At 44.1% G+C, this 24090-nt stretch overlaps 1 protein-coding gene across 1 annotated transcript in view; it reads left to right on the top strand.

Moving 5' to 3' along the window:
- The window catches only part of ADAMTS6 (ADAM metallopeptidase with thrombospondin type 1 motif 6), a 1391222-nt gene that overhangs the window by 1248763 nt on the left and 118369 nt on the right, over positions 1-24090 (top strand). Inside the window, exon 22 of the mRNA XM_069222749.1 lies at positions 4649-4853. Within this exon, the coding sequence (XP_069078850.1) occupies positions 4649-4853 (205 nt within the window). The remainder of the gene's footprint in view (positions 1-4648; positions 4854-24090) is intronic.

Genomic DNA, 24090 nt, shown 5'->3' with positions numbered 1-24090 from the left:
TGCTCAGATCTGTTATTTTTTTAAGTCTGTAGTGCTGAAGACATCATGTAACTCAGATGAAACCAAACTTTACCCTTCTCTCTCTCTACTCTCTCTAGTATTTGTAAAAGTTGAACTAGTCACATCCAGAAACCCACTCTAAAGCTATAAGAATGCTGATTTTAAAAAGTTTGTCATTGAGTACCAGGCAACAAGTTAAGCATCTACTCTTTCTTGATTCCTGCTGGTACTTTCTACCTAATCTTTTCACAAATCCTGAAAATCACAAACTTTGCATGTTTTATCTAGCCATTTAAACTGTCCTTTTAAGGCATTGTTTGATGGCAGAATATGCTACCTCCAAGTACTGTTCCATCATGCTATAATATCATCTTAATTGATCTGTATGCTGATGAACCTCATTTAAATTATTTAGATGGGGAGCTGTATACTTTTTAGTTTAGTGTGTAAGGTTACTTTAATGTTCAAGTAAGCAAAATCATGTTATTGCTTGTTTTCTTCATTTGCTAAACTCCACAAACTTGAACTGTAAATACTACAGCTGTATATCACCTCTGGTAATGCAGTTGTGGTTCAGATGATTCTTTTTCTGCATTGTTGGTATTGTGCATTACTTCATGTTATGGATTGGAAGAGTGACTTAACCCCTGATGGGTTGTCTGACAGAATATTGCGGTCAACAATATTGAGGGACACAAATATTGTGTTGAAAAAATGTTTATCAACCATTGTATTATTCTGGTCAAAAATACTGAGAGACCCAAATATTGTGTCCAGAAACTTTGTTTAGCGTCCTTTTATTTCCTATGCTTATATTGAGAACAACCAACATATCTAGTTTGAATATTGTAGAAGAGAACATTGATTAAAACATAAGATTTTTTTATAACAACATCAACATTAATGTTTTTTTATTAAATAATAACTTAAAACGAATATCTTAAATACATAGTTTAAACTTTTGAATGTTAATTTTCTACATAGATATGGTCTGTTGAAGGTCTCAGGCATCACAAAATCATAGAAAATATAGTTTTATTTAATACTGTAAACTAAATATAGAAAAAATATACACATATATTTTAAAAATATAATAATATTTTAACAATTTAAACAATTTACAAAAATAATATTAACAGAAACAAAAAATACATTTAAAAAGTATATACTTAAAATGGTTAGTAATATATTTAATATAAAAAATTTAAAACAGTTTTGCAAAAATAATATTATTGCAAAACAAAAGATAAGAAAACATATAACAATAATAAAACTCATATAAATACACTCTGACGAACATTAGGGAAGGTATGGATCCATTGGACTTCAGAGGGGTTACATTTACTATGCCCACTCCAGTATAAGCAACAGTAGGGAAAGTGCTAGACTTTAGAAGGGTTAAATTTAGTATTCCCACTTCAGTCTAAGGAATAGTAGAAAAGTCATAGGACTTCAGAGGAGCTAGATTTACTATTTCTACTCCAGTTTAAGCAACAATAGGTAAGGTGTTGGACTTCAGAGGGATTACTTTTAATATCCCCACTCCGGTCTAAGGAACAGTACGGAAAGTGTAGGACTTTGGAGGGGTTTAGATTTACTATTCCCACTCAAATAAATGCAATATTATGGAAAGCATTGAACATAAGACTGGTTACATTTACTGTTCCAACTCCAGTCTAAACTGCCATAGGTAAAGTGTTGGACTGTGGAGGGGCTTAATTTACTATTTCCACTCCAGTCTAAGCAGCAGTAAGGAATGTATTGGGCTTCGAAGGGGTTAAATTTTATATTCCCGCTCCAGTTTAAGCAACAGTGGGGAAAGCAATTTCACTTTGTACAGTTAGATTTACTATTCCTACTCCAGTCTAGTCAACAGTGGGGAAAGTTCTGGGCTGTGGAGGGGTTAGATTTACTACTCCACTGTCGTGTAGGTTCTCATTATCCTAATGAGACTACTGGATTTGGGTGGCAACCAGACGCATGACATAAATGAGTCCTCAGGGGAATCATGGTCACTCAGATCTCATCCGTTTCTCTCAGTTATATTAGTCTCACGTATGCAAGGACAACCAGAGGCAGAGTATAGTTCAATAAGGTTTTTATTGAAGTAACCGCTTCTTAGATAACAAGGCATGTATTACAATAATAACTGGGACGATGAAGCACAACAGGATTAAAATTGTGACAAGGAGAGTAAAACACAAGAATAACGCTACCATGTTGTCACTAAGATTTTTAAGAAGAGTTCCTACGTAAGCTATGTTAGAGGACAGCATGTTAAGCTCTAATTCTGCTCTTTAGGTTCCCCTGGGAAGACATCATCTCTCATACCTGAGCAAGAGGCCTGTAGTCTACATAAGCAGTTGCAGCGAAGCAATCAGCATACAGTTGTGGTCATCTGGCTGGAATCTCCCTCTAACATACATGGGTCAAAGTAGTGTTTTTATAATAAAACAGCTGATGTTGAACATTGGAGACAAAGTGTACCACTTCTGCCAGCAACCTATCTTACAGCAGCCTTGAGAAAAGCACAGAGTGAAAGAAATGTCTTGTTTAAGAACGCAGTGCTACCCTAGGCGAAGAACAGCTAGAAAGAGAAAATAAAACAAGACCGCAAATGTGGCTACAGTTAAAATAATATAACGAAGCTAAAATAAAACATATCTAGGGTAAAGTGCACAGCGGCAGGCCTAGTGTGCTAAAATAACGTATATAAAAACTATAGCTAAAAAGGCTCCACAACACCACTTTAGACCACCCAACAGTATGGAAAGTGTTAGATTTACTATTCCCACTCCAGTCTAAGCAGCAATAGGAAAGGTGCTTGACTTTGGAGGGGTTTAGATTTACTATTTTCCACTCTAGTCTATGCAACAGCAGGGAAAGTGTTGAATTGTGAAGGGGTTACATGTACTATCTCCACTCCGATGTGTGCTCCGTTGGGAAATTTTTGAACGTCGTAAGAACTACACATACCATTGAAACTCATAATTCTTTTATAGAAAACCATGAAATACCTAACAATATTTTAAAATCATATTTTATATAAAAATGCATGCAATGTAAACTTTAAAGAATTAGAGAAAACATTCAAAATATTTTAACTATTGAAAATTAAATTGACTTCCCTTCTTACATCCCAAATAACCAAACACCAAATAACCAAATACCCAAAACATTTAAATAAAAAAATTAATGAAAGTATTACTTACATTAAACAAATGAACACAAAATAGAAAACACATTTTACAAATATTAATATGACAAACATGTAACAATAAATTAATGAATATATCATGTAAAACACATCTGTTATATGATAAACAAATAAAAAGTATACATAATTATATATGGAAAATAAAACCTAAATAAATACAATGATGATTAAATAATTAAACAATTAAAAAATCAATTCAATTTACAATAACAAATAAAATATAATTAGATTATTAAGAATTGAATTAACTTCCCACTCTGTTCCCCTACAAACCCAGTAACCCACTACTAAAATATAAACTAATGAAGTAAATAAAAAAATTAAAATTAAAATTAACAAATGAAACTTAAACAAATAAAACAACATTTTAATAACTAAACAACTTACATAATGAATAATCATATAGTTAACAATAAAAACCTAGCATTAAAATTAAGTTAATCATAATTTAATTTACTTATCACCCTTTTCCCCTAGAAAATCAACAATCCTAATTAAAAAAATACACTTTTAAAATTACAAACTATATTTTCGGAAAAAAATAATAACAATTATACTAACAATACTAGGAGATAATAATAATATTCAAACTAATATATATATTAAATTCAAAACAATATTTATTATAGCTATATTAAGGTAAACAATATTTAATATAACAGTATGTTTAAAAACCATATGACATACCAAAAAATCTATATAGTTACCTTAGTTATTCTGTTCCACAATATTTTTGTTTCGATATTCATGTGACACACATTTTTAATCCAATATTTTGGTATCAATTGTAATTAGTTTTCAAAATCTGTCCCGAAATTAAATTTGTCAGTGTTAATTCTTAGATTTGGTGCCCAATGTCTCACCATGAACCCCCCACCCCCACCAAGGATCGGAACCACATAATATTAAGTTCTGAAAGTGACAAATCCTTAAAGATATACACATATGAGTGAGGCAGTTACTTAATCAGTAGCTCAAATTCTATTTTACTGTACTCTTCAAAATTTCTCACACACAAATCCATCATCCTAGCTACCAGGTTTTTTTATCACAGTCCTCCTTGAGTAGGAAGGTCTGTAAGCAGGTGCTTCCAATACTAGGTGGACTCACATGTGGCACACCATGGTCATGCTTTGCACCTTGATTGCTTTTAGCTTTTATAAAATAACTTCCAGAGTGCAGCAGTGCAGGATTATGAAATTGATGACACTGTTGAGAACTGCTTATGATAAAAACTGATGCTTCTGAGTCAATAATTAGTGTTGTCACATGGCAACTAAAATGCAGCACCAGTGTACTCTTTCTCCGAGGTGTCATACAGCAAGTAGACTTTTGCTATTTGGTATATTTTGATGTATAAAATGTGCCATTGTTTTAGATTATGCTGTCTCATATTTGTGGCTAAATTTGCCCGTTTTTTTCTCATGCTAGGTGGTTCATAGGTGACTGGTCCGATTGCAGCAAAACCTGTGATGGAGGAATGCGGACAAGGACAGTCCTGTGCATCAGAAAGATTGGACCTTCTGAGGAGGAGTCGCTGGACGACATCAGCTGTTTGACCCACCGGCCCATTGGAAAGGAACCCTGCAATAACCAATCATGCCCACCTCAGTGGGTTGCTTTGGACTGGTCAGAAGTAAGGACCCTGTTCAATATTTGATTGATATTTTAGTTGATGAACGTTACAGATCTGATAGAGACTTCTAGTTGCAGATTCCTTACCTTAGAATTTCCCCCCAGGCGTCAGACTGGATCTGGAGATTATATCTTGTGCGTCGGTAGGTGGCGTCGTTGGCATCGTAGTTGCCGTGATGACATCGGGAGTAGTATCTAGGCACCGCCTCAGCGCAGTGACTTCAGTTCTTTTCTTTCAGCGCCATGCGCTGATCTGGAGAGAGCTGCCCTTAGTCAATTTTTAACTGACTTCAACTCTTTTGTTGACTTTTTGTGAGTTTTTGGTGCATCAAGGGATGTCCCCCTAACACCAGCTTCAAACCGAGCGAGGACTGACATTGCATGATGTCGGTGACGGATCTGCATCGGTCTGTTTGTGGTGCCTAGAGCGCGACCATGACCTAAAGTCATGCTCCGAGTGCCTGGCCATGCATCCGAAGGCCTTGAGAGAGTGGTCCCTCAAGCTTATGGAAGCCCAGCTCTGGACTCTGCGTAGGTCCCAGTCTCACTCGAGGGGAAGGTCTTGAGACCGGTTGCGGAGCCACCACCACTCATCTTCTCCGAAGTCTTTGGGTCAAGGTAAGAAGACACAGAAATCAAAGAGATCCCGTCACCCTTCGACTTCGCCCTGTCGCTCGGCTGGTGTGATGCAGGAGGAACGTTGACACCGGAGGCCTCAGTTTTCAGAGCCTGCTACTGCCCACCATTGACGTCAACCTGATCCTAATCCCCGATGACTCGGAGTCGGACTGGCATTGTCCGACATCGCCTCGGAATGATTGAAGGGGTCACTAGACCCTTATGAATACCAGGATGACCCTAACTTGGACTGGGCACAGGAGTTGGGCGAGGCCCGTGGTCTGGATACCTCTGCAGACACTGGCATGCTGTGTCCTCCTACCGTGGCTACAGAGGAGGGAGCAGCTTATTCCATTGTGGTCATCAGGGTGGCTGAGGTCCTCGGCCTTGAGCTGCCTACTGTTCAGGTCAGGTCTAATCTCCTGACGGAGGTGCTTCAACCAGGGGCTTCAACCTCTGAGCCTCTTCTTCTATCCAATGAAGCCCTCACCAATGTCCTTTTGGGTACTTGGCCCAGACCCAACACAAGGGCTCCTGTGAACAAGACATTCACATGCTGCCATCGGCCCGCCCCAAACGACCCTAAATTCCTGTCCCAACACCCCTCTCCTGAGAGCCTTGTTATCCAGGCATCCTCATCCTCAGGCACATTCCCTTCCGCACCACATGATGGGGAATAAAAAAGGCTGGAACAATTTGGGAAGAAGATGTTTTCTTCCTCCAGTATAACGCTGCGGTCAGTCAATACTGCATGCCTTTTTAGCCGTTATACTCACTCTCTGTGGGATACAGTCATGCAAGTTCTGCCGCAGATACCAGAGGAGGCTCATGCTATCATCTCCCAAGCTGTCACCGATGGGAGAGATGCGGCAAAGTTCACAATCCAATGTGGACCGGACACAACCAACTCTCTAGGTAGATCGGTTGTGACTACGGTGGCCTTAAGGTGCCATGCCTGGTTACTAACATTTGGTTTCTCAGGGGATGTCCAACAGAACCTTATGGACATGCCCTTTGATGGCTTTCATCTCTTTGGAGACAAGGCGGACTTGGGTTTGGAGAGGTTCAAGGACTCCCAGGCTATGACTCGGTCCCTCGTCCTTTCCACTGCCCCTCCACCCCCCAACAGTCCACCTTTCCCCCTTTCGTGGCCGCAGAAGGGGCTCCCTGTCGCGTCCCTTTCCCAGCCACCGTGACACACTTGGTGTTCATCCGCTGCGTGTCCGGGGATGCGGAATCCCACGTAGTCGTGGGACAGGGAACCAGAGGTCTGCCCAGTCCACCCCTGCCCCTACTGCAGCCTCCAAACCCTTCTAGTCCATCCCCTCATTCTGGTCCAGTTGTCGGCAGGATTCACCGTCAGTTGCCCCACTGGGAATCCATCACTAAGGACAGGTGGGTTTTGCAGATAATTCGAAGGGGCTACTCCCTCCCCTTCAAATCTTCCCCACCAGCCATGCCTTCATCAGTCAGCCGTCTACCAGAGGATCATTTGGCACTTCTCCCCCAGGAAGTTGTGGCTCTCTAGGCCAAGGAAGCCATGGAGAGCTCCCTGTGCCAGAAGTAGGTCGTGGTTATTATTCCCGCTACCTTCTGGTGCCCCAAAAAAGGGAAGAGCTTACGTCCTATCCTCGACCTTTGGGACCTCAATCTCTTTCTCAAGAAGGAGAAATTCAAAATGCTAAGGTCCTGTCTGCCTTGGACCCAGAAGACTGGATGGCAGCGTTGGACTTGCAGGTCACTTATTTCCATATTCCCATCCTGCCTGCCCACAGACGTTACCTACGATTCATGGTAGGTCACGAGCACTTTCAATTTATCATGCTCCCCTGTGGTCTTACCAGCGCCCCTCGGGTGTTCACGAAAGTGATGGCGGTGGTTGCAGCTCATCTGCGCAGGTTCACGGTTTCAGTCCTCCCTACCTCGATGACTGGCTCTTGAAGGAGGACTTGCCCCAGAAAGCCGTCTACCACCTTCAGACTATGGTGAACCTCCTGCACACACTGGGGTTCACTACAAACGTGCTGAAATCACACTTGACTCCCTCTCAGACTCTCCCTTTCATCAGAGCTGGTCTGGACACAGTGCAGTTTTGGGCCTTTCCTCCCGAAAAGCGAGTCCAGGATATTCAGGCTATGATTCCGATCTTTCAGCCTCCATCTTGTGTTTCGGTGAGACTGACTCTGAGGCTTCTGGGCCTTATGGCCTCCTGCCTCCTCGTAGTGACGCATGCCAGATAGCATATACGGGCTCTGCAGTGGGACTTGAAGTTCCAGTGGGCGCAGCAGGAGGGAAATCTCTCTGACATGGCCTAGATCTCGGAGGGGACTATGAAAGACCTGCAGTGGTGGCTTTCGAATCAGCATTGGGTCAACGGCAGATCCCTTTCCCCTCCCCAACATGCTCCATCCATAGTGACGGACGCGTCACTTCTGGGGTGGGGCAGCCACATTGGAGAGGTGGAGATCAGAAGCCTCCGGTCTCCGGCGGAGTCTGGGCTCCATATCAATCTTCTGGCGCTCCGGACGATCAGGCTTGCGTTGGAAGCATTTCTTCTCTCTCTCAAAGGGAAAATAGTGCAAGTGTTCACAGACAACCCTACCGCCATGTGGTACTGCAACAAACAGGGCGAAGTAGGGTCCTAGACCCTTTGTCAGGAGGTGCTACGCCTCTGGACATGGCTGACACATCAGGACATCACACTGGTGGTTCAACATCTGGCAGGTTCTCTGAGCGTCAGAGCAGACAAACTCAGCCGTTGATGCACAGCCGATCATGAATGGCGTCTCCATCCGGAGGTGGGGCAAGGTCTCTTTCAGCATTGGGGAGAGCCTTGGTTAGATCTGTTCGCCTCCGCAGAGAATGCGCAATGTCAGCTGTTTTACGTGTTGGCACTTGCTCGGAGATGCTTTTCATCTTGAGTGGAACTCCGGTCTCCTTTACGCCTATACCACTTCTGTCCAGATTTCACAAGAAGATCAGGAGCAACTGGGCCCAAATCATCTTGGTGGCTCTGGACTGGGCACAGAGAGTATGGTATCCAGAGCTGTTGAGCATGGCTACCGATCCTCCACTCAGACTGCCCCTTCGGGAGGATCTTCTGCTGCAGCAGCAGGGAACGGTTCTCCACCCGAACCTGTCCAATCTCCGCCTTCATGCGTGGAGAAAGAGGCAGCAATTGACGGCTTTTAACCTTCCACCGGACGTCTGTGATGTTATCTTGGTAGCCAGTCGTCCCTCCACCAAAATGGTATACACCTATCATTGGCATACATTTGTGGCATGGTGTGCCAACAAATCTGTTGATCCCCTCTCTGCTCCTCTTTCTGAGATTCTTTTGTTCATTCTCTCTTTCGCCCAGCAGGGCTCTGCTTTGGGTACCTGTAAAGGTTATTTATCTGCTGTTCAGCCTTTCTTAGGTTGCCTGATCAGTCTTCACTCTTTAAGTCTCCTTTTGTTAGTCGATTCCTTAAGGGTCTCACCGATTTGTTTCCTCTCACTCTGTTTATCATGCCTCAGTGGGACCAAAATCTTGTACTTATGTACTTAATGTGTACTCCCTTTGAGCCAGTGCACAACTGCCCCTTACAACTCCTTACTTTCATAACTATTTTTCTGGTTGCCATCACATCTACTCGGAGAGTGAGTGAGCTTCAGCCTCTATCTTCTAAGCCTCTGTTTTTGTCTGTGCACCCTGACAAAGCGGTGTTACGCACTGAGGCTTCCTTCCTTTCAAAAGTCGTTACGCCTTTTCATGTGGACCAGTCCATCACTTTGCCTACTTTTTACGCACCTCCACCTCCTTTTCATGAAGAGGAGAGACTTCACAGCTAGAGTCTAAAAAGAGTGTTGGCATTCTAGCTCAATCGTACTAAAGATTTCCCGGTGGACAATCAACTGTTTGTTGGATATGTAGGTGTGAAGAAAATGAAGGCGGTGCAGAAATGTACCATCTCACAATAGGTACTTCTTTGCATCAAAATGTGCTACACGTTGGCCCAGAAGAAACCCCTGGAGGGCTTGCACCTTCATTCCACCAGAGCAACTGCTGCTTCCACAGCGTTAGCACGTGGAGTTCCTGTCCTGGCTATCTGCCAGCCAGCAACTTGGGCATCCCTGCACACGTTTACTAAACATTACTGCCTGGACAGTCAGCTCCGTAGGGACGGCTACTTTGGTCGCTCCGTCCTGCAGGGCTTTCTAGTATGATCTTGGTACGCATCCCACCTCCGAGGATGGTATTGCTTGGATATCTATTCTAAGGTAAGAAATCTGCAACTAGAAGTCTCTATCAGATGTACAAGTTACTTACCTACGGTAACAATATATCTGGTAGAGACATATTCTAGTTGCAGATTCCTTACAGCCCCACTTGCAAACTGATTTCTAGGGACAGGGCTTCCCCATTCAGGGCCTTAGTCCTGGTGCACCAATTTCAGTGTTTTTCGTGGCTCTGCACTTTGGCGTGGGATGTTGTGAAAAGGAACTGATATCACTGCGCTGAGGCGGCGTCTATGTACTACTCCCGACGTCATTGCGCCCACGGAGTCCACCAACCCCACCTACTGACGCGCAAGGGTATTGCTCAAAGAAGAAATCTCCGGATTCAGTCTGACGCCTGGGGGAAAATTCTAAGGTAAGGAATCTGCAACTAGAATACAGTTAAATAAAGTGCCAGTGATAGTCAGTGGTCGTGGTAGTCCGGGACATAAGGGCAATTTGAGGCTGGCTGCGATGGAGCCGATGGAGTGCAGGTTGGATGCACCAACCAGGTTTGTCTCGGTTAGAGATTTTACCTTCCTACTTAGGCCTCATTGCGAGGCTGGTGGGCCGACCACCGGCCACGTCGGCCCAATGGAGAGGAGACTGCCGCAGAGCTGGAGGCCTCCCCCCTGGCCCCATTATGAAATTTTTGCAGGGCTGACCGGCAGAAACCTCCAGAAATTGAGTTTCCGCCTGTCAGCCCAGTGGAAACAGTACAGCGGGATTGGCCTTAAATGCCGTTGCAGAAAGGGGCCCTCCGGCACCCTCGGAATACGCATAGCAGACAGTGCATCATGCTGAGGGTACTGGGCAGGGGGGGGCCTGCACTGCCCACGGCATGATTGTGGCAGTGCAGGGGCCCTCCTGGGGCCCCCAGCACTGGGTTTCCACCAGCCTTTTCATGCTGGGGTCCCGCCATGAAAAGGCTAGCAGGAACTGGACTCATGATCAGAATGGCAGTGCTGCACTTAGGGCCACTGTGGCTGACCACGACTCTGTGCGCTACCATGCTACTTGGAACCATGTTCCTGGTGGTGGCGGCGGTCCCCTGGCAGTCTGACTGTCAGGGTTGTAATCTGGCGGTCAGACCGCCTGGAGTGCAGTGGTCATCCACCACAGCAAGACTGACAGGCTCAAGACCTCCAGCTTCATAATGAGCCCCAAGCCACCACAGGAGTACACTTCTAAAGCCACCCCAGGACCTCAGGTGAGGCATTTAGAGACTCATGCGGTCACCGCCATTTGGCCGCTCCACGGTCAAAAGACCGCGGAGGCCATTCTGGCTTTCCCGCTGGGCCGGCGGGCGCCCGCCAAAGGAGCACCCGCCGGCCCAGCGGGAAAGGCCCTGCAACATAGAAGCCGGCTCCGAATGGAGCCGGCGGTGTTGCAGGGGTGCGACGGGTGCAGTTGCACCTGTCGCGATTTTCACTGTCTGCTAAGCAGACAGTGAAAATCATGATGGGGCCCTGTTAGGGGGCCCCTGCACTGCCCATGCCAGTGGCATGGGCAGTGCAGGGGCCCCCAGGGGCCCCACGACACCCGTTCCCGCCATCCTGTTCCTGGCGCAGCGCCGCCATGGAGATTCAGCCCAGACAGGGGAAATCCGGTGGAAAACCGCCGGATCCCCTTTTCTGACCGCGGCTTTACCGCCGCGGTCAGAATGGGCAGGGAAGCACCGCCAGCCTGTTGGCGGTGCTTCCGTGGTCCTCGACCGCCAGGGTTGGAATGACCCCCTCAGTGTGTTTCAGGTAGATGCAAAATTCAGGGTCCAGTCCTGTTCCAGTTGCCTGTGGTCAGCTGGTCAGTTCAGGAAATGCCTCTTGCAGTTTGTTGTCTCCCTGTAGTCACACAGTTGGTCAGCCAACCGACCCTTTGAGTCTACTCAGGTCCAGACCTTCAGGGCTTGTCTCAGGTCACAGACAGCTGGTCTAGTTTTCTTCTGATATTCCTCGGCCCAATAGTGTTCTGAAGTGGGTGCCTATGAATGCTACATTAATGCCTGCCATGAGTTAATGGGAGAGAATGACTCCTGCACATGCCCTAACCAAAAGGGCGAAAAGATCCCGGGGCCCAACTCGAACCACTTTGGGCATTTTCAAGAGGGTGAACGTTTTTACCTACCCTAAACTTGGGCTCTGAAGGCTGTGTGCGTATGTGTTACCATTACTATGGTCACCCTAATGTCCTCCCACATCTAACACCAAAATCCAGTTTGAAGCAGCTGCTGTACCTCCAATAAATGCAGAGACAGAAATCTGGTAGAAGAAAACAAGGTTTATTAGCAACCACAAAGTGGCCATAGTAGTATTATCTTTCTATCCTGTTTCTGTCCTTTCAAGTGCTACCACCAGTGTTATATATAAAACCCAGAGTCAGAAGTCTGGTAAGACAAAGCAGAGTCCTTCAGCAAACAGACAATGGCCATATAAAATATGTCCTGGCATCTTGTTTTCTGCCCTTCAGGTACAATCTGTAAACCTAGCAGACATGTCAAGCAGGATTTGACACTCAAGCAGGATTTGGCACTGTAATGCCAAAAAGGATGGTCAAAGCTCCCACCCTGCCTATTATGTGAGTTACAGATGAGTCATCTCTGCTCATTCAGGTTAGCCAATTGTTTGCTCCTGGGAAGCATTTCACACCTATTCAAATGCTCATTCCTGGCTTGGAAAGGTTTTGAGAGCAAATGCAAATTAACCTCCTGGACCTTAATACAGGCGAACTGTAACTTTTTAAAATTTACGTTTCCTTGATATTTATTACACATCCAGTTTAACCATTTTATTAACTGTTGAAAATAGTTGTTTAATTATTTTTCTATTGAGTCCCATTCCCAAGACACAGTATTAGGATTTTAATCAGTACTCAGGTTTTTTACATTGGACAGGTGGGCCTACCATGGTGAACATATCTTTAGGGCACTTGTCACTGTAAGGACATGTTACTGTTAAAGTTCTACAAGTCCTACTTTTAAATACTATGGACTCTGCCTACACGTCCTTGATAGAGGTGGCATTAATATTTAAAAAGGAGGTTTTGACCTGGCAAAGGGGTTTATTTTAACAGGTTAATTGCAGTTTTTACACTGCTACAGTCAGGCTACACTGGGTAGGCCTGAATTCATGTTTTACACGTTTACACTGTCACTGTAGTTGATGGCACAAAAGGTGCTGCAGCCCACTAGTGACCATTAACTTACATGCTGTGGGTACATTTTGTACCGTATACCAACGACCTATATGTAAGTGAAATATACCAATTAGGAATATACCAATTTGAACACGTTTAAAGAGGGAGCACATGCACTTTACCACTGATTAGCAGGGTTAAAGTGCACAGAGGTCTAAAGCCAGCACAAATAAAGGGTTCAGCAAAAGGTGAAAAATACAGGGTGACCATGCAGGCTGGATTTCCTACACTCTATCTTATTGTTACAAGAAGGTCTAGCAACAAGAAACCTCATTGAAGGCATGTGTTTGCAATTTATATCATTATCGACAGAACGGCCCCACTCAGAAAAGGTCCGGTCAAAACCATCTTCTGGATCTTCACCAGCAGCTTAAAAATTCCTACTGACCAAAGTACCAGGTGACAATCAGTGGCTGGGCTAACCTGTTTTGAAGTAGGAGCAGGAAACCACTGGAATCATCGGTGAAGACTACACTGAAAATTGGTGCTACTCTAATCTTTGCTCGCACACCAAGGAGGTGTAACAAAGACATCGACATGGAGAGTGAGGCGCAGTGTAGCCAAGCGAAGAGAAGCATCGTGAATAGAGACAGGATATGAAAAGAAGAAACATGCTGGTGGTATGGAGACAATGGATTCAGGAGAAAAGTAGCACACTGTGTTCTCACTGAAGAGCAGCAATGTGTAAGGGGTGGAATCTCAATGCGGATAGGAGAAAAACAAAACAGCTTGATCTCCTTGAAAAGCAATGCTGTGAAGATGCGGACACGCAATCTTGACAGGAGAGGAGCATCTCATTGTGCTCTCCGAAGAGATACTATGTGAAGAATGGAGGCACAGTGTGCACAGGAGAAGAGCACCACAAAGGGCAATGTGCTTGATAGAGGTAGAAGCATGCACTGGGAAGAGTTGTCCCACGAGATGCAAACTTTATTAGAGGTGAGAAACGACTAAAGTGGGGCAGAATGCGAGGGGTCAAACACTGGGGACATAGAGAGAGCACGTTGGACTGTGAGAAAAAAGGAGGCTTATAACTAACGTATGTGTGGTCTGGCGAGTGTGAATTATCAGGAAACAAACTGTACATAATGAAAGGATAGTGCTTCTTTGTGAAGGGTGGTTTTACCAATGCACCCTAAAACAGAAAAGCAGTGTGGGAGCATGCATGGCCTAGTTAAGAGATCCTTTTGACCTTTTCTCCTTTTAGCAGTAACTACCATGCTATTTCAAAAACAACTATCATGCAGCATTAAAAATATTACCATTATTACTAGACAAAAATTAGGACCAGGACTCATTTCATTTTTTATAAATCTCACTATGCTAAACCCGGTTATAATGGCTTTTCCTTTCACGGTTTCATTTTTTTTAAAGAAACTAACTTTTGTGTCCCATCACCTGTGCAGCCTTGCATGCTACTGTGTGACAGGGTTTGAATCATTCCTAATTAAAACCGCATGCTCAGCCCAGCGTGGAGATCCCTCCTCACAGCCGAACTTTTGATGCTGTGGATATAATGAGGCTAAACCCTTTTGTACTGGTTCCTAGAAGTAATGCACGGATGCCTTCTTACTTCTTAGAAAGACGGAGGAATTCGGCATCCTGCAATATATTTTCTAACACAAAACAGAGGTACAGACCCGTAGGTGTAACTTAATCTAAGGAACAAAATCTGGTAGAAACATTACTCAAGCCAGAGCCGCCGTCTGCTTGTGGCCGGGAATGCCACCGTGCACATGTATATTCATTTTAAAACAATTAAACCCTTTCCTTCTGGCAAGCAGACGCAGACTAAAAAGAAAATCCCATGCATACTAGAAGTGGACTTTGTTGGATACAGTGTGATCTTCGCAAAGTTGATGTGCAGGAGGAGGAGGTGAATTCACTTGTTTCACAAGATGAAATCTGGTTTAGCACCTAGCGAGCATAGCACTGTGACAAGTCGATAAAATGCTGTCGCACTGGTAACGTGGCCACCTGGCTAGCATGGGTGCAAATAATGGGCCATGACTGCAATAAATGCAGGCAAATTGTCAAATTTCAGCACAAAATTTCAGGTCGAAAAGTAAGTTGTACAGACATATGTTAGAAGGTCAAGTAATAAAGTAAAATTAAGGAAATAGACAGCTGATGTCAAAATAGGTTCACATTTGTATTATGTATAATACATAGGAGTATTGTGCTGCTTTTGCATTTCTCCCGTGGGCTGAAGGGTGAGGTGTTGCTTTCAGTGTAGGATGGGCTGCCATAACCCAACTATGCCACAATGGCTCCATTTTAACCTCAGCATTCTGGAGTGTGGGCATGGTTTGAACATTTTTGCTATGGTCGATTATGGTTACTAGTCTGGCTTTACTGGTAGGGGAGTAAGATTGCCACCCTTGCTAGAGAAAATTACTGGCTACGCCTGATTACGCAATGCTGTTCAGCATACTGTATCTACAACTCCACATTCTATCGAGACCCGCAAAAAATAATTAAGTAACTAACGCCATCGTTCAATGCATCTACCTTGAAACGTGTTTTAGAACTTATGGATATCTGCTCTTGCATTGTCATCCAATCTCTCTCTCACTCTCTCTCTCTCTTTCTCTCCCACTCTCCCCGCACTCCTTAGCGATTCTCCTTTGTTTGTCTTAATTGATTTTCTCCTCTGTACTGCCCTGCCTTTTTGCCTTTCCCTCTCTAGTTTCTTTTCCCTCCTCTCACGTAACTGTTGATTTCTCTTTCTGTGCTGTTTATCCTGTTTTTTTCTTTTTCTTATCCTGTTTCCTTCCTGTCTCCTGTTTTCTTTACCTAAATCCACTTCTACTTCTATCTTATCACCTATGAATTCCCCTATTTTCTTCACGTTCACCAACTTTTCTTTCTCACCCAATTTATTTTTCTCTACTCTGCCACCTTTTTCTCCCCCCTCTTCTTTTCTTTTTTAAGTTTTTGGCTTGGCAGCACATCTGTCTGTACGATTTATTGAGTGAGCTTTTAATCTTTGAAAAATTAAATGGGGTTGCCATCTTTGGGGTGACTTTAAGGTCTAAACGGAGAACCACCCTGTCTGGAAAGAATCAGAGTTAAGGGTGTAAAATAATTAGTGCTCCCAACACCCCGAGTCTACGTGCCGATGTAGTGGCAACTAGACATTTTTTTTAGCTGACAACTATGTAAGCGAGGATGTTTCAAGAGGCTCTAAAGTTGCTTTTTGAAAACCTCTAAGAACATCTGACAAATCCCATTATAGTAAAGGGTCATGAACAGACGGTTTTTGTTATCAAAAACTCGGAATCAGTCTTTAGACCAAAGGCACTATCTGAGAAAGGGCTCTTGAAAACTGACAAGTAGCTCTAATAGCTGTCCATCGAGCATTGAAAGTGGAGGAAGCCAAACCCATCTCTTAAAAAAATCTAAAATTCTAAAAGTGTCAACATTTGTAGAGCCTGCAAAATGTTCAGCACACCACCGAGAAAATATTTTAAAATGTTTATCATAGGAACGAAAAGTGGTAGCTCTTCTGGAAGACTGGAGGTTCCTAGCCACCTGTTTATAACAACCTAGCGCCTGTATACCTATCTGTTCAACAACCGGGCCATCAGACGAAGACTGCTGAATTGATGTATTGTCAGAAGAGGAGGATGGAGTAGAGGTGGTACCAATGGAAGGTGAAAAAAACTGTCCCTGCACCATGGTAAGAAGCACTGAAATCAAGGGTGGTGTAGCCAGAATTGTGCCACCACAGTGATCTTGACTCTCTGTGCTCTGATTTTCTGTAATACTCTTGGGATGAGAGAGATTGAGGGGAATACATATAGTAACCACTGATGCCATGGTACTGTCATGGCACCCACTGCCCCTGCCTGAGGGGATAGTGTATCTGAAAAGAACTGAGGACACATCATGTTTGTCTGGGATGCAAACACTCCATGGGGAGCCAAACCTGTGACAAATGTGACTGAACTGATGTGTAGACTGATGAACGCTGACTGGGGATGGAACATTGCAACTGAGATTGCCCACCCAAGGTTCAACCCCCTTTGATGTAAACTGCTTTCAATGTCAGAACCTACTGTTTTGCCCATGCAAAAATCTGATATGACAGCTGGTTGAGAGAGTCTACTTTCTTACCCTGTGTCTGTTCAGGTAACACCATGCAACTTGATTGTCCTGATCCAGGCATTCTTGGCTGCTTATGGAGTCTGAAAGTACAGAATAGCTTTTAGAGTGGCACACAACTCTCTCCAAATGGAGGACTGCTGTTTCTCTCAGGGTGACCACAGGGCATTCTGTTCCTGACCATCCAGAACTGCCCCAACACTCCCAAAGACTGGCATCTTTTGTTAAAATTACTGGGGGTGGGTACTGAAAGGGCACCCATTTCTGGAGATGTTTGCTTTCCATCCAACCAGCAAGCTCTTCACCAACCCTGGTAGTAACTAGAATCCATTGCTCCTACGTCTCTTACCTCAGAAACCAATGAGCCAGAATGTGATTTAACAAAGGATTTATATGAAACCGAGCCAATGGGACTATCCCTGTTGAAGTTGCCCAAAGGCTCTGAGCCAAGTCCTGGCAGAAGCTTGCATTTTCTCTGAGAGACTGCGCACAATAGTTTTCTCCCTGTCGTCTGTTAAAAAGACTACATCGATTGTCGTATCTAACTGGGATACAATAAATTGCCTGATCTGGAATAGCACCAACTGTAACTTTCGTAGGTTGATCAGGAATCGCAGTTACTGGAGCAAGGTAGTTACGGCTGTCACTGGTCTTCTGCCTTGGAAAAAGAGGGAGGAGAAAGTAGCCAGTCATCAAGAGAGGAAAAACCTTGGAACAAAGCCACCGTAGATGCCAATACCTTTGTGAAAACCTGTGGAGACATCAGACCAAATGGGAGAACATGATACTGGAAATGAGACCTTCCGATGGCAAGTCTGAGGAACTGTTGAGTTTCCAAATACATGTGGATGTATGCATCCTAAAGTTCCAGTGTCATGAGAAAGTTGCCTTTTGCTAAGAGAGGTATGAGAGATTGAAGACTCACCATCCAGAAAGATTCAACTGACACAAAATATTTTAGGGCTTTGAGGTCCAGAAATGGGTGAAAAGTGCAGTTTGGCTTTGTAAAGCTAAACATTTTATTGGGTATTTCAGGAGCTGTTTGGTACTGAATATTGCTTGTATGTTTTCCTTGAAGCAGGTGATTTGATAACCATCCCTAATAACTGAGTGGACTTTGAAATCAGTGATTGAGTCTATTGATAATAGAAGTATTGTAGCTGGCCTCCTGCAATACAGTCATTTTTGCTGGCCTTGGTCTTGCTTTGATGAAGAGAGTCAAGATTTGTTATAAAACACAGCCCCTGACCTGTTCTCAAAAGGGCTGTTTTTCTTGAGGTGAAAAAGCAGACGTTTTATTAAAAAAGGTTTTTTGCATAGGGCCAAACTTGAAGAGCTTCAATATCTTCTCATCAGATGCTTTCTATACCAGGTCATCAAATTCAGGGCCAAAAAGCTTGCCACCAGGGAATGGTAATTTAAAAGTAAGGACTTTTGGCCGGACTTGGACTTCAACTTCCAAGGCTTAAGCCACAGAGATCTACGTCCTGTAATGGCTGCTCCTGTAACCAATGACGTGGCACGTAATCCATTAAAAGTGGTATCTGCTGAAAATTGAGTCAGTAGCTCCATTTTAGCCGATAGCGGGGTAGGATCCTCATTGGCTTGAAGACATTTATCTGGATGAAAGTCTATTAACAATATTTAAGTGTTGCAAGCCGAATAGGTATTAATTCTTGTAGTATAGTTTTCAGCAGGTTAGAAGCTTCCACTTTTTTATCCGAAAGTGCAGATTCCTCTGAACCCAAAGAAGTTGACGCAGTGGAAGAAAGAATGGTGTTAACCTTTGAAATTTGTAGAATTTTTTTATCTAAGTCTTCCAATAAAAATATCTTGATGATAAATCTAGGGATAGATAACTTGTCCACGTCTGTATATTCCCACAGTAGCATAGACTTAATGGCATCATGTAATGGCAGGATGTTAGGCTCTGAGGCATTATATAGAGCAAAACATTCATCACCGTCCTAATTCTTTTCCTCAAAACCCAGTTTCTTTCTGATGTGCTTAAGGAATTCTCCTAGTTGTTCTGCATGGATATATTGAGCTCTAAGCTCTTCAGCCCAATCCTTCCCTTCATCAATTTTTGTTCTCTTTGCCTGTGGCTCCAATAAAGCAGAATCTACTGCTTCTTTGCCTCATTATATTGCCCAGGCTATCAATTTGTTTCCTTTTCTGAGGCTTTTTTTTGCCTCCATTGTGAATCAGAAAGTGGAACACTTACCAAGCATCCAGCTTCCTATTTATAACTGTTTCCATGGTACCAAGTTTTGCCTTGTGAAACTCAGCACGCATAGGAACAGCCCCGTTCACATGTTCCCGCCTGATGTGTGCCAAAAACAGACACTCCAGCAGGGGTCTGAGATAACTCCTGAGAGCACCCGTACAGCACTTTTGATTGTAGTCTAATGCCCCACCCCCATTTCGGCACATGGGCGGGGTGCTATGCATAAAGAGAACGGCAATGAAACTGCCTGCTCCACAATATGGGAAGAAGCCCCAGTACACAACTTTTTCTTAAAATGCATGCACTTGCACCTTTCTCTGTTCCAGGAACAGTTGTTTCAGCACGAGATGAGATGTCCATGAAGGATAGAAGGGAAGACAGGAGGTGGTAGAGGGGAAGGTATGAGACATAGAGTGTTGGACCTGGCCCTTCCTTGCAAGGGCATCCTCAGACATTTCGCCTTTTTCCTTCACTTTTTTCTGAAATTGTTTTTTTTACTTTAGGACTCTGCTCACTTTACCCCTGCTGACCACTGCTAAAGTGCAGGTGCTCTGTACTCTAAACATAGTAACATTGGCTTATCCACAATTGCCATTTTTAATTTACTTGTAAGTCCCCAGTACAGTGCACTGTATGAGCCCAGAACTCCTGGGAGCACCCGTACAGCACTTTTGATTGTAGTCTAATGCCCCACCCCCATTTCGGCACATGGGCGGGGTGCTATGCATAAAGAGAACGGAAATGAAACTGCGTGCTCCACAATATGGGAAGAAGCCCCAGTACACAACTTTTTCTTAAAATGCATGCACCTTTCTCTGTTCCAGGAACAGTTGTTTCAGCACGAGATGAGATGTCCATGAAGGATAGAAGGGAAGACAGGAGGTGGTAGAGGGGAAGGTATGAGACATAGAGTGTTGGACCTGGCCCTTCCTGCAAGGGCATCCCCAGACATTTCGCCTTTTTCCTTCACTTTTTTCTGAAATTGTTTTTTTTACTTTAGGACTCTGCTCACTTTACCCCTGCTGACCACTGCTAAAGTGCAGGTGCTCTGTACTCTAAACATAGTAACATTGGCTTATCCACAATTGCCATTTTTAATTTACTTGTAAGTCCCCAGTACAGTGCACTGTATGAGCCCAGAGCCGTAAATTAAATGCTACTAGTGGCTCTACAGCACTTATTGTGCCACCCACTCAAGTAGCTGTAGAAACAATTCTCCGGCCTGCCACTGCAAAACCTGTACGTGCAGTTTCACTTCCATGTCGACTTGGAATTTAAAACCCCTTTCCAAGCCTTAAACTTTCCTTTTGACACTCCTAAAGTAAGCCCGAGGTAGCCCTTTGAATAGGGTGTGGTATAAGTAAAAGGCAGGGCATATACATTTTAGTTTTACATGTCACTGTAGTGAAAAACTCTTAAATTCATTTTTCACTGCTGTGAGGCCTACCCCTCTCATAGGATAACATTGGAGATTCCTTACTAAATTTATTAAGAGTAATTCCTGATTGGAAGCAGGTAGAGCTGTCATGTTTAGTGCCTATGGAATTGTAATGATAAATCCTCTTTAATGGTAACGTCAAATGCATCATTACGGTTTTGAAAATACCACTTTTAGAAAGTTGGCATTTTTCTGCTCCTAGCCCTGTGTGCCTGCTGCCTGTCTCAATACACATCTGAGGTAGGTGACAGCTGGGCCTTGTGCATTCCCTCTAGTCATCCATACACAATGGGAGATTAGATGCGACTTGATGGGCCGTAATGGGCCATTATCTGGGTTGATGCAGGGGCGGAGCTTAGCACTGGCTCATTTACTCATGAATAGGCCTGTGCTGTCCATTCCATACACAGTAGGCTTAATAACCCTGCATTGTCACTCCAGCCAGCTTAGAGCCATGACAGCGGAGGCAGAGCATCTATGCCCTTCAAAGGTATACCTCTAGAAGCTTCTCCCACCTTCCAGAACCAGGGCACCACATTATAAATACTGGACCTCATACACCACCACTTCAGTACACTTCTGGACCTGTGGATTCTCTGCCAGGAAGAAGGACTGCTGAGCTGTTGAAGGGCCTGCCACCCTGCTGGAATGGTACTTTGCTGGACTCCTGCTTTACTATGCTGGCCTGTCCCTGCTGCCCTCTTGCCTAGGAGTGAGATGTACTGGACCTGCATCTTTACAGCCCAGGACCCAGAGTGACTCCAAGGACCAGCTGTCTGTTTTCCTGTTTTCTGAAATCTCAGGGATATAAAAGTCATCCAACCAACCTGCTCCTGTACCTGGTCTCTGCCATCTGTGAGTCTACCCTGCCAAGTGGTACCATCCCAGTCCTGGACCCTTGGGAGTAGACCTAAGGTGCTCTGCTCTCCTCACTGGAACCACTGCAAAGCCTTGCAAAGCAATGCCATGCATACAGCGCAAAAGGATTTAAGGTACTGTGTTCAGCGGTTCTAGGTATTGCTGTTGGCCTGAACTCTTGACTTTGTCTCAGTCCGAGGCAACCAGATAACCGCAGTTGGTGCTTTGCGCATTTATGTGCTATTTTCACCTATAACTTTAAAACTGCATATCTCAGGATCTACTTATTGGATTTTCTACAAATCTCAAAGGGAGTTGAGAGGAAAGTTGGGCCAAGGCTTGCCCTCCCACAGAACCATATACATAAACCTACCAGGAGTCAAGCTCAAAAACATGCAAAGCCAACTCGCTGCAGGGACCAGGAAAATGATTAGTTTCCAAAGAAAACCCTCACCCACCAGGGTTACCCCTTAGTGGCATGCTTCATCATCAGGTCCTTCCCGTTCCGCTACTGAACGGGGGCATGCTGCGACCAACGGACTATGAGGGAGCACTAGTTCATTTGATTATGATGATGTGGGAATAGGAGTGGGGGGGTCACAAAAAAGTTACAAATATTTGCCTCCAGTAAAAACCTATTTTTAATATGTATTTCTGTGGTGGTATGATTAAAAATGGGGTTAATAGGAAGGACAGGGTTATGCTATGAACCTCCCTTTTGAACTGAGTTCTACATGTTTCAAGCCTACCCCTAGGCTTTTCATCAGGACCAGCAGCAGCTCCCTGGTGCCCCGCCTTACAACTAAAGGACAGTGCCAGTACACATCTAATGTGTATATATAAACAGGTAATACTACACCCACTAGTGACTTTGATTCAGAATAATGACCTGGAAAACATAAAAGGAAGAGTTGACTTTTCAAATGTACCTTATTTCTCAGTCAGCTGTAAATGAGTATACATGGCACCTGCCGGTTTAATCTCTCCAAATCAGTGGGTTTACCAAATTACTCCATGTCATCAGGAACACCGTTTCCTATACACTCCTTTCCACAATCAGATAATAACTTTAAAGTGTCTTAGTCCAATTGTTTCAGTGGACGTTAGCTAGAAATATAACTGCCAGAATGCGGTGGATTTTTAAATGAAACCCCACAACTGGGAAAATGTATCCCATACGACATGAAGTCATTCGCTAACCTAAATACGAAAATGGAGATGTATGGTTCATAGCGAAGTTTCTTTTTGCCAGGGATGGCTCCTCCGCTATGGCGGAGGAGCGTTGCCCTCCGCCAGCAGCAGTATCTGCAAAACATCTACAGTAAAAACGTAATAAGCTATGTTTATTACCTTTTTACTGCAAAGCGGTGGGGCCACTTGCGTGACAGGGCCCGCCGAACATACATGCGCTGTAGGCACTGTCAAACCCGGCACTGCAGTGCCGGATTGGAGAGAGCAGGCAGAGGCTCCCACTCGGCCTTGGAGCGCCCAGCTAGAGCACTCCGTCCAATCCTACCTCTGTTTTCTTGCTGCTGGCAGCATGAAAGCAGAGGTAGGACTGGACGCAGGGCAGGCTGGGAGCCTGAGCCTGTCCCTGCAGATGAGGAGTGGGGAGCAGTTCAGAGGTGGCGCCCCTCGGTAAAACAGGTATGTTTTATTTTTTATTTTTTTCGTGCTCAAACCCTCACCCGACCCACTCCCCAACGCAATGATCTAACAGTCTTTGTCTTGTGCCCTTTTAGGAGGGAAATGCTACTACAGGTGCTGACTTTTCTTCAAGGCCTGTACCTCTCAGCTTTCAGTTAAGGGTGCTTCCTTTTGCCAGAGAAGCTCGCCTGCTTTTAGCAGGAACCTTTGGCAGGTATCAGCTGTCAGCGGCTCTTGAGTCTGCAATCTAAGAGGCAGTAGACAGTACGGCTGGGGAGCAGGGCTACCTCTTGAGCTGCAGCTGGGCTACATAGATTGGGAGTTCATCCTGAAATCATGGCAAACATCTTCCACACAGGCACAACTTGCACGCAGAACCCCCGGCGGAAAGTTATTGCACAGTTATATGCCGTTTAACTTCCTTTCCCTATGTTCCTCAAAGACGTCTCAGTAAGAAGCTTGGTTCTATTGAGTTTAGTCTACAGCTATTGTATGATCGTTTCCCTTAAGGGATCGAATTGTGTTGCCGCCCATTTCATGTGGGACTGGTGTGTGTGAATTAATGGAAAAACGAAAACTGAAAGAACACATTATAGGAAACCAACTAATGTAAAACCTATCTTACGGAAAAGCAATTTAAAAGAAATACAAGAATGGAAAAATTAAGTAAATATTTTAAAGGAACGACAAATTTAGGGGAAAACAATGAAATTGAAAATTACAACAAAACTTAAAAATTAGGAAGAACTAAACAACATTATTTTATTGCACTCAGACAATAGAAAGTACAATAAATCTTCAAACAAATATATGCTAAAAATAGGAAACAATAGCATGCGTCATATCAAATTCCAGTTAGCGAAGAAAGTTTTGAAAATTTCACAACATACC

This window comes from Pleurodeles waltl, chromosome 1_1 (genome assembly GCF_031143425.1).
Source record: "Pleurodeles waltl isolate 20211129_DDA chromosome 1_1, aPleWal1.hap1.20221129, whole genome shotgun sequence".
NCBI lineage: Eukaryota > Metazoa > Chordata > Amphibia > Caudata > Salamandridae > Pleurodeles > Pleurodeles waltl.
The sequence above is the reverse complement of the archived record's forward strand: the minus strand, read 5'-3'. Positions and strand labels throughout refer to the sequence as shown.